Below are 13,418 nucleotides of genomic sequence, written 5' to 3'. Positions count from 1 at the left end.
AGACAGGCATAGCTTGTTTTAAATTTTGGTTGTACTGGCAAATGCTTAGTCACTCACACCAAGTAGCTGTAACAGCCTCTTATGTTGTCACTTTTCTGTTCCTATAACATCTGCTTTTAAGGTGATTTCGTCTGTCTGATCATGAAGAGTGTTGTAGGTTTTTGTAGGGATTTTTTTTTTCTTTTGAGGGGTTTTAGCTGTAGTGTTGAAATGAGATTTGATCCAGTTACTTTACCAATGAATGTCTGATTAATTTTGATAGAGAGTTGTGAACATGCTCCCCAGGAGGTTGCCATTATTTTCTAGTCTTCATTAAAAAGACTTCAATCAAGTTTGAGGGTATTTTTTTCCCTTCCTGCAAATGTTTTTTTCTCTTGCAAACACAGCTCCCTTTTTTTGCTGGGGATACTCTCTTATTGCTGGAGCTTCAAAGATGCATTTTCTTTTTCCATCCACAAATTCTGTCTAGGTGGAAGAAGCAGAATTTGATTTTAAGGCTGGGATTTTTGGATGCCTGGCAGCCCTATTAACTTCCCAGCCTCCTGAAATCCCAAACAGATGGCCACTGCACATGCAGAAACTGTTGAGTACACATCCAGCATGTCAGAAACATTTGGGAAGTTTGATCATAGCTGTTGGCATGTGCTGTGAGCAGTAGGACTAGTGTGTGGACTGGACAGGAATTTGGGCAGCCTAACATGGTGCTGCTCTTCCTGCAAGCTTGTCCCTTACCAAACTTTGGTCCTTTGTGAGAAATGGAGCTCTTCTGTGTTTTAGGCTAGACTAGGATGCAAAATGTGCATTGATACAAAATGTCTCCTTGTCCTTCAAATGTAACCAGGACTTTTCAAATAATGAAATTTCTAGCTTTTTTCATCTTGCCTGGCAGAAGACTGGGCTTGAGGATGAAAACCTGAAACGCACAACTCTGGTGGGAGGGAGTCAGATGTCCGTTATCTTTAGCAGGATTTTAGGCTTAAAATGGATCTTCTGTAGAAGTGTTAAGAAGGTAACAAATATGGGTTATCATGCCTCGCAGCAGGTTTTCATTCAGTGGTAATGATTTTCCTTCTGTGCTATTGATCAGTGCCCATCACAGGGATGGAGCAGACCAGCTCCTGACTTCAAGCTAAACCTCTGCAGAAGCTCAGGCCTAAAGCAGGGAAAACTCTGCTTTGCCCAGTGATGCTTCAAGGAGAAACTAGGCAGGTGAAAATGTCATAACCCAAATAGTGATAGTGAAGTTGAGACACTGAGGCTGACAAACCCCCCATACTCTCCAGGAAATGTCCCACAATCTAATGACCAGGCTTTTGAAAAAAGACATCTCAAGCAACAGCATGTCAGTCTAGTGCTATTTGCAGCCATTTCTGTTGTTTTGGCAAAGTGCATGTATTTTCTCCTGAATCCATGCCTTTCCTATGTAAGCATTGATTGTTCTGGGCTCTGGAGCTGGTTACAGAGCTTGTGAAGCTCACAGTTCCATGGCTTCAGTAGAAGCAGCACCACACTTTGCTTTTACAATTTTATGATTCAGTTCCTGTCTACAAGCTCTCCAGGGACATTACCTGAACGAGCTTTTCCCTTCCCCTTTGGTTCCCAGCTCTATGTGTCTTCAGAGAGCCGCTTCAACACCTTGGCAGAGCTGGTCCATCACCATTCCACCGTGGCAGATGGGCTCATCACCACGCTGCACTACCCGGCACCCAAGCGCAACAAGCCCACCATCTACGGCGTGTCCCCCAACTACGACAAGTGGGAGATCGAGCGCACAGACATCACCATGAAGCACAAGCTGGGTGGAGGCCAGTATGGAGAGGTGTATGAAGGAGTTTGGAAGAAGTACAACCTGACAGTGGCTGTGAAGACTCTCAAGGTAGGTCTCAAGCTCAAAGCGTTCCCCATTCAGCTGGGAGCAAGTTCATGCTGGCTGCGTGCCCTCAGTTCTAGTGAGGTATTTGATGGCAGCCCCCCCTTTGAGTGCTGTGTGCTGGAAATAGAGTGTTTTAAAAAGAGCTTGATCCTCTTATTGTTTATGTGATACCTGTAACTCTCGTATCTAAACAAAGGAGGATGTTAACAGCACAGTTTTTATTGGAGAATGGATGAAACCTTAGAAAAGTAAATAGTGCCGTGGTGTCTCATGTTCATGGTGTGGTAAAGGTGAGCTGTTCGTGGATGAACACACTAGCACAAGCTGCTGTATTAAGGAAAGCTGTGGATTGTGAGTCAGTCAACATAAAATTCAAAGGCTGTGCTTCAGGGAGGCTTTACATGTTTTGATTTTCTGTCTTATGTGGCATCTTTCCCGAAAGACAAGCTCCCTGTGTACCTGGAAGTCTTAAGCAACTGTTCTCAGCTGCTTCTTATCAAAAGACACAAGAGGAGGAAAAATGGTGTGCAAGCTAAGGTATATTAAAATTCATAAGTGGCTTTAATGAAGAACTGGATAATCAGTTCTGTTTCTGGCACTGCTCCCTGATTTCTGCATCTTGGTTTCCTTGTCTCTTGAAATGCAAATAGTGCTCTGTGAGTTCATAAGGTCATTGCTTAATTCATCTATGTTTATAAAACTGTCTTGAGATCTTCTGGCACCATCTGCACACATTGCATTTGATTGCTTAATAGGAGTTTATGTGAACTTGACACCATGTTCTCAGTCCTCGAATGGGGACGTGGTTTGGTCTTGCAGACAAACAGAACCAAGGGTTTAATTTATTTCTTTTTGATTTTTTTGCAATGGAAATTTTGAAGTGGAGAGAACTGTATAGATGCTTCGGTGTCAGGGGAAGAACCTTTCCTTGATTTGGGAAAAATATTTCTTCCTTGCTCTCCGAGCAGCAGCTGCCTCAGTACTTCTGGGTTGCCATGGCTGCAGAAAGTATTTTCATTTTGGCCTTTTCTGTACTCTGGAGGTTCCTGCTGCTACTCCCAGCGGGGGAGTCCAAGTGCTGCTTGCACAGGGAGCGAGTGACATCTAGTGTTGTCCCTGCTCGGGATCGCTCGGAGCGCTGCGGTGCAGGTGAGCTGGGATGTGACCAGGTTCAGCAAAACACCTGCTCAGACTGAGGAGAGCTCAGTCTTTCCTGGAGCATGGCTTGCAGAAACATCTTCCTGCTGCTGGTTGCAGTGTGAGGATTCCTGATGCTTTCAGACTTCCCATCTTGCTCCAAACTGAAGTTGTTGCTGTCGTTCTCTTCTCCCTAAAACCCATCAAGAAAGACAAATTGCATGTTATCCCATCAAATCTGTTTGTGCAGAGGAGAAACCTTAATACAGACCATGGCTGTTTCAAATAAATAAATATTTAATGAAACATGACTAAAAGTGGTTCATAATGTAGTATGGAGCAGCATGTTCCACTGGGGAGTGTAAGAACAAGAACTAAGAAGAGAGTTGAGAAACACTTCAACCTGCAATTATGCACGCTAAAACCATCCTTAAAAGCAAATTTATAATCCACCTTCTTTAAATCCATTAGTCTACTTCCTGACAGGTGGGATTATAGCTTTCTTCAAAGTTTTGGGAAACATTTTAAAATTGCATTTATATCCCAGTTCTACTGGGAAAAACAAGCCTTTTGCAGCTTCTGCCCAAATCTTTGGATGACTCATTTTATTTTCCTCTGAGGGAATGTTTTTCAAAACTTGGTATGATTCTTCTCGCTCCTTCCCCATCTGCCTCAGATACCTCTGTAGGAAAGATAAAGGAGAGTGAAGACTAAAAGAGAGGAGGAGAAAATTCCTTCCAGCATCTTTTTGAATAATGGTGCTTACGAACACACATTTGTTGTTCAGTTTTCAATCAAGTGTCTAAAGATAGCTCATGGCTGGCACAGGACTGGAGAAGAAGCGATTCACATGCTGCTCCTCAGTGTTTACCTGGAGAGGGCAAGACTATGTTTTGGTTATGAGAGATGTTGCCTGTTAAAATCCATCCCTGGCAGCTCTGTGAGTTGCACAGGACACAGCATTTATCAGGGGCTGTTATAACAGGACACGCTGTGAATTTGTGTTTCTACCCCCAAATTGGACAGGAGCACGAGGCAGTGGCTGCAGAGCTCTGTGACCTGCACTGGACCAAGTGTAGCGGTCGTGACTGGCCACAGCTGGTTCTCCTGAGGGCCATTTAATATCTGAGCTGCTGTGAGCTGGTCAGCTCAGCACATTTCTTACTGCTCACCTTGCCTCTGCTGCCCCTAGGACTGCCTCTGCTTTTCCTTTTGTTGTTTTTTTTTTCTCCCTCCTTTATTTTTCCCCCAGCAGAGAAGCCTGTGTTTTAAATTAGGCAGCATGTAACCCTGGTGTCCCTTAATGCCGTGGCATGGCTCTGTGCTGTGCTGGGAAAATGCTGTACAGACAGAATGGTTTTATTTTTGCCATGGTTTAGTATAGTGGGAGCTGGAAGCCAGTTAAAGCTTGGTCCTTTCCACGATATCAGGTTTTCAGAGAGGTCATTGCTACAGTGGTTCTCTGTATGTGTCCTTCCTATTAATATGGTCACTGAGGGGTAAGAAATTTCAAACTGTGGAGCAGCTATGCAAAGGACAAACCTTCCAAGGTTTGTGTAGCATGAGTAAGACAAAGGCATATTTAGGATAATTTTGCAACCTGGATTATTAACCCAGTTTCCTTTGCCAAAGAGAACAGTTTAAGGTTCTGCTCACAAGGACCTTTGGACTATTAGCTTTGACAGTGTGTTGAGCAAATCGCAGCTGTCAATCAAGCTAATTGGCAATGAATAGTAAATGATTGAATGGAAGTGTTGGAAAAATGTTCTCAGTGCTAAGTGCAGAGCAGGGAGCTGGCTGGATCTCACAGTGGCAGCCCACTGTTATCGTTCTCACCAGGAGCAGTAAATCCTTTCCAATCCTTCCCTAAAACACTTTGTCCATGTAACCTGTCAGCATTAATCCATCATTGAAAAAAATATGGATATGGAATGAAACATTGCTTTAGGGATAGATCTGTATTTTTGCACCACTCTGAAATGACCTTCTGGCCATTTGGGGCATATCTGCTTCAGAAAAATATGTCTTTTGAGCAAGATTGTATCTTCCTTGGTTTTGTGCTGTGCCAAGTAACTTTTTGGCACCCAACAAATTGGTAGAGACACGTCTGCCCAGAATGGATACGTCATGGGTCAGGCTCTAAATGCCAGAAATGAATCTGTGAAACCTTAGGCTTTCATTCACACAGCGGCTGCTGTCGGTCGTGCCTCCCTGACTCAGAGAGGGGATTTCTTGTTCCTGCCCAGTGAACCCAAGGGCCTGCCTTTCAGCAGCCTCTCAAGCATTTGATTGTGGTGTATCCTTTCTTTTATGTTCATTCTTGTTCCTTTTCTGTACTTTTTATTTCGTGTTATCTTTTTTTTTCCGTTAGGAACAAGCTTGTTTTTCCTTTTCAGCTCCCAAGCGTTCTGTGAGAGACCCTTCACAAAAGGGATATGGATTTTCTTGCCCCAGAAAGCTCAGCTAGTATGAAAATACAAAAATGTTTATTTTTAAAATCATACAAAAAATTAATGTTTGTAACTCCCTGGCTTTGTGTTGTAGCTACAGGGGAAAATGACTGTGTGAGAACTGTGGCTTATGTTGTCAGTTTGCAGTTCTTTTTGTGTCCTCATACAAAAATATGTTCTTCCTTTGTGTACACTGCCTTTGCCAAAGCTTTGCCATTGTTCTGCAGGAGGATACCATGGAGGTGGAAGAGTTCTTAAAAGAAGCCGCAGTAATGAAGGAGATCAAGCATCCGAACTTGGTGCAATTATTAGGTAAGTGATAAATACCAAGCAGAGGGATTTGAACTAAACCCTTGTGCAGTGATATGGATGTTAAGGAGCCGATAAGCAGCTTACCATGCCAAGGCTTTAAATACAGACACTTATTGTCTGGCAAAATTCACAATTTGTACCACTAATACATGATTTTTAATGATCTCGTCTCCCTAATGTTTAATTTGCCAGAGCCTGAAGCAGAAAATTAAACCCCTCTATTAACCACTTCCAAGCAGAATCCATTCTTCCCACGAGCCAGATTTTTCTGCCTTCTGGAGGTACAAATTGCCTTCGAGGATGAAACCTGAAGGTTCACTGAGATTGTCCAACATTCATTGTGGATTTTATGTTGTTCCCCAGGGGTGTGCACACGGGAACCTCCTTTCTACATCATCACAGAGTTCATGACGTATGGGAACCTGCTGGATTACCTGCGGGAGTGTAACAGGCAGGAGGTGAATGCTGTGGTGCTGCTGTACATGGCAACTCAGATCTCCTCAGCCATGGAGTACCTGGAGAAGAAAAACTTCATCCACAGGTAGGAAGGACAATGAGCACCCTTAAATCTCAAGCACAGAACAATCCCTGATGTATTTTCCTCCCTTTCAGGCAATCCCAGCATTGATTGGTGGCATATATTTGACACACTAGTGCAAATCTGGCACAGTCCATTAACCTGTCCAAAGGATGGGTTTTCTCTCAGGGTTTTTCTCTTGCCTTTGAAGTAGATGCAGGTGAAAGACACATCAGTACTTACATATTTTGGGCAAGGCCTTAAATGTGAATTTAAGCCCATAGTAATGGACTTCTAATGGACCAGATAAGCCACTTCCTTGTTTCTAACAGCCTTTCAAAGCAGCTGCAGTTGGTGATGCTGGTGGTGCGGTCCCCACAGCAGAATCACCCTCTGAGCGCCGCCTCAGCCCGTTCTTATTTGATTCACTTTGTTTTCCACCGCAGGGATTGTTCCATGCTATTGTCCAGATTGTGTATTCACTTTAATAAGCATCTCTGCTGTCTTAAAAGTCTCAGGGACTCTGACCTTTAAAGTGTGCTACAATTATGGCTGGAGCTTTGCGTTCCTTGTCTGCAGAAATGGGCTCCTGGCAATGTAATGACACATCCTGTGCCAGGGCTCGAGAGTGCCTGAGCTTTGTACAAGATGCTCTTGGTGCCGTAGCGTGACCTTTCCTTCCCAATTAACTGGAATGTGGAATTAGCACATGTTTTTTTCATAGAGACAAATATGAAGATCGTGTGTAAAGTTCTAGGTGCTCTTCTAAGCCAGGAGTTGCCTTTGCTGCTTGAAAGGCCTGGTTAAATGCTGCCATCAGTCAATAAATTGAACAGTGATGCTGCCAATTAAAATTTCCAGCCTTTGACTTGCTCTGTTGAAAGGATTTTGTCCCTTCAGCCTGCAGGAAGTAAACTTTAAAAACTCCTTTGTGTGAATCTCATTTGTCTTCTCTGCCGTTCATTTAATTTCCTCTTACTTCTGATGACCCATTTATCTAAAATAAATAGTAGCGTTTTTCCTTATCAGCCACCCCCATAACCACCTACCCAATTATTTGAAGAGTGTTGTCACAATTCACATCCATGGATTCAAATGCTGTGCTCTGACCTCGTTTAATGAATCAGGAAGGAGGAGGAATTTGATTATGGAGAGGAGCTTTTATTTAGATACACATTGTAGTAATCAGCATTGATAAGAAGGTACATTCAAAAACAGTATGAAATTTAAATGGGCATCTAGTAAGATGTACTTTTTTTTTCCTGGTTTTTAATTTATTCCAATTGAGCCGAATAAGCAACAGAAACAGCAGTGTCTGCCTCATATCTAAAGATCTCACAGGAGCTTCCTGGTACAATCAATTTTTAGTTCAATGTGACATACTCTGGAAAAGTGTTTTTAACAAAACCTAATATTAGGAGAAATGTACTTCTGTGCTTTGTTTTTATCCTCCTGAAGCATTTCCAAGGATGCAAACAGCATGTACAAGCCAGGGAAGTGGCAAATGCAATGTGCACATCTCTCACCTGCCAGGGTGAGGCCAGTGGTGGAAAAAAATGTGGGGAAAAAGTTAAATTTGCTTATTGCCCGATCCTTTGAAAATGGCAGCACTGACAGCAGAGGCTTCAGCAGGTTTGCAAAGGCTAAATGCTGTGTTGTAATAAGTGGCACACCTGGGAGGAGGAAGAGCAGGGCTGAGAACTCATCCTGGTGCTTAAGCAAGGACTGGAAAAGGAGTTCTGGAGAATGACTGGTGTTGGCTGGGGTGACTGAAGCGCTACAGAGGTGGGCAAGAAGTGAGGAATTGAAACTCAGTTTATTCAGTGCTCATCCCCAGCTATTGATAACTGACATTTCTTTGAAATATTTTTATCCTGAGGGTGGCAGCTTTTATTGAAAGTGAGGGGGCTTCTTGAAGCTCTCACTTCAAATTAGAAGAGAAAAAAAAAAACTTTGGATGACAGTCTTACGAAGACGGACTGGAAAATAACTTTCCCTCTTGTGTGTGTGCGTGTAACTCCAGAATTTCTGTGTAATATTTGGATCAAAATAATCACACAGGCCCAGGTTTCTTCAGGAACAGCAGGCTTCCTTGCTATCGCTAAAAGTGAGATGGTAAAGACTTCTCATTGCCTATTTTTGGTCTTCTTTTTAGGGACCTTGCTGCCAGGAACTGCCTTGTAGGGGAGAACCACTTGGTGAAGGTGGCGGACTTTGGCCTGAGCAGGTTAATGACGGGCGACACCTACACAGCCCATGCCGGAGCAAAATTCCCCATCAAGTGGACTGCACCAGAAAGCCTGGCCTACAACAAGTTCTCCATTAAATCCGACGTCTGGGGTAAGAATTTGCATGGACAAATGAATGCAGATGATTGTCTTCTTCTCCAGAGCTGTGAAACAAGGCCGGTGTGGAACATTTCAGGAGGGAGCAGCAGGTTCCCTGGTTCGAGCCACGTTGTTCTGTGAGCTTGTCAGAGTGCAGGAACTAATCTCTTGGGCAGTCTCAGAGCAGAGCACAGAGAATTTAATTTATTCCACCTGATTTTAAATATTTGAGTTGTTGGCAAATATGAAAAATAAGGGATACTGTAGTGTTTATAGAAATGTATGAAATTGGGCTGAAGGGCACCAGTGCTGCTGCCTTGACAGAGGTCTGGCACAGAACTATGAAGTGATACACTATTATATAGCCAAAAACTTTCTAACTACTTCAAGGAGTAAAGAATCTGGTTCTTTTTATGTTAAAAAAAAATAAATTATGTGTGTATCTGTCTAGTGATAGCTCCAAGCTTGTCTTTCTGCATTTTAAAAGAATAATCTTTGGAATGAGATGAGGAGAAGTAGTGGGAAAATTTGATGACAAATGGTTATTGAAGAGCCCTGAAGTGCTGGTGATAAGAGCAGGCTTAGCTAAATGGAGCTCTATTGTATCAAATCTGACCACAGAAAATCTCATTGTACTTTTATCAGCCTTTCTTTGGGTTTTATATCTCTGCCATAGCTGTTGGTCAAATTCTCAGAAGTGCCCAGTGACATGAGATAGAAGTTTGTGGAATGTGGTCCCAAAGGCACTTGGAAAATGATATCCTGAGTGTCTTCTATGTATGAACCAAGACAGTAGTGAGGCAGAGATGAAGTTTTCTGCAATTTGGGGGGAAAATGTGTAGAGAAAGTTTTTATGTTGAAGAAACTTTTAGGTAGATGGCTGATGTAAAATGTTTTGTAGATGGAGGAGGAAAAGCCAAAACAGCCTTCCAAGGAGTATGTGATTGCTGACCAAGGTGTTTCTGCTGATTTGGGTTTCCATGTGGTGTTGGCTGCTGAGTATCTGCCACAGTCTTAGGATGTTGCTGTACTGCTGTGGTGGCAGCAGGATCCCTGGTGCCTTTCAATAGCAGAGGACTTGGGGGAGGAAAGATCCCAAAGGAATATGGGGTATCTTTAGTTAGGGTTAATGTAACCTCGGGAAGCAGAATTGGGGCAGTGGACTTTGAGACCTCATCAGAGATCAGCTGTCCCTGGAGGCCAGGGCTGCTGCTGGGCACGCTGGGGTTTAGATGTTTTCACCTCACTGCCTCAAGACAGCAATCAAAGAAAATTGTGCACAGAAATGTCTAATGTAAATTGCCCTTGGTGGTGTTGCCATGTAATGTGATGTGATTTCCTTACTTATGCAGAATTGTAATCGCTTTCTCTTCAGGTTAAGAACAGAATAGGGTGACTGAACTAATTATATGCAGGTTGTTGAACTGGTGTTGGGTATATTCTGTGTGCCTGACTCCTGGGTTAGCTGCCTGACCCCGCTGCTGACCTGCATCCCCACTGACTGCTGCCACTTGAATGCCTATTTCAAGACCCTCTTTGTGCTCTCCCTGTTCCTATTCAGCTTTCCCTGGGACCAAAATGTCTCACCCTCACCATATCTCATTGGTACCAGCTGCTGAAACTTTCCTCTCACTGCTGCCTCCCAGATTCCCCTTGCAGACCACACTGCAGCTAAACAAGGGCACCCCAAAAACACTGAGCTATTAAAATGTGTGAGTCCTCCAGGGAGAGGTTGCAAATGAGAGGAGCTGTCACACTGAGGGAGCGACTGCAGTACAGCAGTGAAGCGGTTTCAGCTAATCCACTGTGAAGTCTCTTAATTGTGCCTCTAATAGGACTTGAAGGATCTCAAGGCATTCAGGTTTGAGACAACTGATACATTGAAAATTAGTCTAATTCTACCCTGTCATATCGCAGGAGACTTGTCTGTGCTGACGGAGAAGCTTGTTATGCTTCTTTAACATTTAAGCTGCTGCTGAGCATGGGATCTGAGCCACCCAGGGCTGGTCTAAGTGTGCAGCACTGTTTAGTGACTACTCCCACTAAACATCCTCTCAAATTCAAGATGAAAACAAAGCTTATTGATTTATTTTTTTTTTCCCTCCCCCTCCTTTTTTTTTGTTTCCCTCTTGTTCTCTACTGCAGCCTTTGGTGTTCTGCTGTGGGAAATTGCAACCTATGGTATGTCCCCTTACCCTGGGATTGACCTGTCTCAAGTCTATGAGCTGTTGGAGAAGGACTACCGTATGGAGCGTCCTGAAGGCTGTCCTGAGAAAGTTTATGAGCTCATGAGAGCATGTAAGTGTTTCTTAGCCCTGCAAGGGTGCAGTAAAAGTGCAGGGGTCTGGCTGTGTACCTCAAGGCATGAAAATGCCCTGCCAGTTGCAGGGAAGGTGCAGTGCTGTGTGGAAGCGTTTGGTTAAAACTGTTTTCTCTAGAAGATGAATATGCTATGAAACCAGCTGTTCATCTCTACTGGCAGCCCACAGGCCCAGAGAGGAGATTTGTTGTGGATCTCAATGCTTCCCTTGTCTCCTTTTGCCTGACAACTTAAAGAAAAGCTTGTGCTCCAAGGATGAAGCTGTAGCTTTATTTGGCTTCTTGCAGGACTGACTGTGACTCTTCACTGTGGCCTTTTGGTACGTGACTCAGTGCTCTGCACTTTTCCCCAGCAGTGCTCAGCACCTACTGTCACACACTGACACCAAAACCTGATTTAGGGAGTGCTGGGTGTCTGCAGCTGTCACTGAGCCAAAGTGGTTGCAGACACTCAGCACCCTGTAAATCAGATTTTTATGTCAGTATTTTATCTCAGTGTACTGGAAGGGAACTGTGATTTCTGGCTCCTCCTGGTGTAGGGTATTGAGTGTCTGCTGCTGGAGGGAAGTTTTGAGTGGTGGTGTGCTTTTTTTCAGGCTGGCAGTGGAGTCCTTCTGATAGACCTTCCTTTGCTGAGATCCATCAGGCCTTTGAAACGATGTTTCAGGAATCCAGCATATCAGATGGTAGGTCTGGGTCGCTGTTGGACCAGCAATTCCAGGGGTGAGGAAAAGGCTGACTGCATCCTTAACTCTGCCTGTTATTCATAGACTGCTTTGCAGTGAAACTGCAGTTTTCACAGTCCTGTGTTATACTACCTGGTGTAAATTATGTAGAAAGCAGTTATTTGCTTACATGTGGGTATTTTTTTTCTGGGCAAACATCTCATTTTAATGGGCCAAATGGCTAAATAACCCCAAGGAACCCCTGTTTTTCATTATTTGCTTTTCTTTTGTGCTATTAATTCCAAACTGAGCAATAGTTTTTTATCTTCAGTTGATTGCAGTGATTGTTTTTCTTCTGTGCATTGCAGAGGTGGAGAAGGAGCTAGGAAAGAAGGGCATGAAGAGTGTAGTGAGCAATTTCCTCCAAGCCCCAGAGTTGCCAACCAAAACGCGAACATCGAGGAGAGCTGCCGAAAGCAAAGATGCCAACGAGGGCTTGGAGACTGCACATGCTCGAGGCCAGGGGGAATGTGGTAGGTTTTAATTAAAGTCATTATTCCTTCAGGAAATACAGGGGGAAACAAAATGCACATCTAGCTCCAGGCCCTCACGTAGGCAAAGGCTGTGCCTAATAACAGGTGCCATCTCTCTGTACCAGCGCTGTGTTTCTGGGTGACAGGCTGCTGAGTTTGCTGTCCTGGGTCCAGAACTCCTTTTATTAGTTTTTGCAAAGGTTGTTAGGTTGTTAATTCTGGAGCCAGATATACACAGCAGCTGGGAGTGTGAATCCTTAGCTAGCTGAGGGACTGGTGATCTCCCTGCTGTTGCTTAGAGAAGCCCTTGGAGTTCTTTTAACTTAATGGCTGTTGCCTGCAGCTCCCTAAAGACCAGAGCCTGAGCACAGAGCTCTCTGATCATATCCTCTTCCCATTCCCTGGCAGGAGCTATCAGTGGGATCTCCCACTGCATCTGAGTGCTGGGTAATCTGCTGTGTTCAAGCCACTTTACACTACCACACTGCATAATTTAAAGCAGGGTGATAGCTTGGGTTTAGCAAGCCCCATAAGGGAGGTTTCTTCACTGTTCCATCCTACCAAATTTGTGCTTGCAGCACAGAAGAGTATTACTCTTGGCAGGCACCAAATATAATTTCAACGAGGGACAAAGAGGTATTTACAGACTCTTCCATAAAATTAAACTTCCAATCAGTTTTTTCAGGCACTTACCTTCCATTCCAAGGTAATAAAAGCAGTGGTAAAAGGCCGAATGAGTACAGGAGATTTGTATCTAGCTCTGTGTTTGAAAAACAAGAATGTCAAATGAAATACAGTGGGGTTTTTTCCAGCTCCTGTTGAGGCTGCCTCTTTTGACCATTCGTGTGACAGACCTCTTTTGTGTGATGTCAGATTCACCCAGTAGTACATGTTTCAGTAACCAGTGTACATCTGGGGGGGTGGGGGAAGAGGGGATTTAAAATATTGGAAAAAGAAAGTACCAGTGACTCAGGAAGGAAGGTTATTTACCATATATAGGAAATATAATTGCCTATTATTACAAGCATTTGAAGTTAAAATAATTTCATTTTAATACTTGAGAGCTTTGAGAAATTCAAGTACAGCAGGCATAATATGATTTTAACATTATGCTGGGAATCATTTCACTCTTTACTGTGGAAGAAATTTTTTCACAATAAAGTTTTATTGCAGTTTCCCTTCCAATTGTCAGTGTTTCCATAGCAAGTTCAGCAGCTGGAAGCTGATCCTCAGTGCTAGCTGCTAGTTTTCTCTGGATTTCTGTACCTTTACTGTGTCTATACTC

General features: G+C 43.5%; 1 protein-coding gene across 2 annotated transcripts in view; it reads left to right on the top strand.

Annotated features, from left to right (window-relative positions):
* Positions 1–13,418, top strand: part of ABL1 (ABL proto-oncogene 1, non-receptor tyrosine kinase) — a 77,399-nt gene that overhangs the window by 59,301 nt on the left and 4,680 nt on the right. For both annotated transcript variants that reach the window (XM_005527279.3, XM_005527280.3), the window contains exons 4-10: positions 1,604–1,876; positions 5,688–5,772; positions 6,136–6,313; positions 8,445–8,629; positions 10,762–10,914; positions 11,532–11,621; positions 11,969–12,133. In XM_005527279.3, coding sequence (XP_005527336.2) covers positions 1,604–1,876; positions 5,688–5,772; positions 6,136–6,313; positions 8,445–8,629; positions 10,762–10,914; positions 11,532–11,621; positions 11,969–12,133 — 1,129 coding nt within the window. The remainder of the gene's footprint in view (positions 1–1,603; positions 1,877–5,687; positions 5,773–6,135; positions 6,314–8,444; positions 8,630–10,761; positions 10,915–11,531; positions 11,622–11,968; positions 12,134–13,418) is intronic.

The sequence above is a fragment of the Pseudopodoces humilis genome, chromosome 22, assembly GCF_049639895.1.
Source record: "Pseudopodoces humilis isolate 2021_Gansu_Grassland_sample_001 chromosome 22, ASM4963989v1, whole genome shotgun sequence".
NCBI lineage: Eukaryota > Metazoa > Chordata > Aves > Passeriformes > Paridae > Pseudopodoces > Pseudopodoces humilis.
The sequence above is the reverse complement of the archived record's forward strand: the minus strand, read 5'-3'. Positions and strand labels throughout refer to the sequence as shown.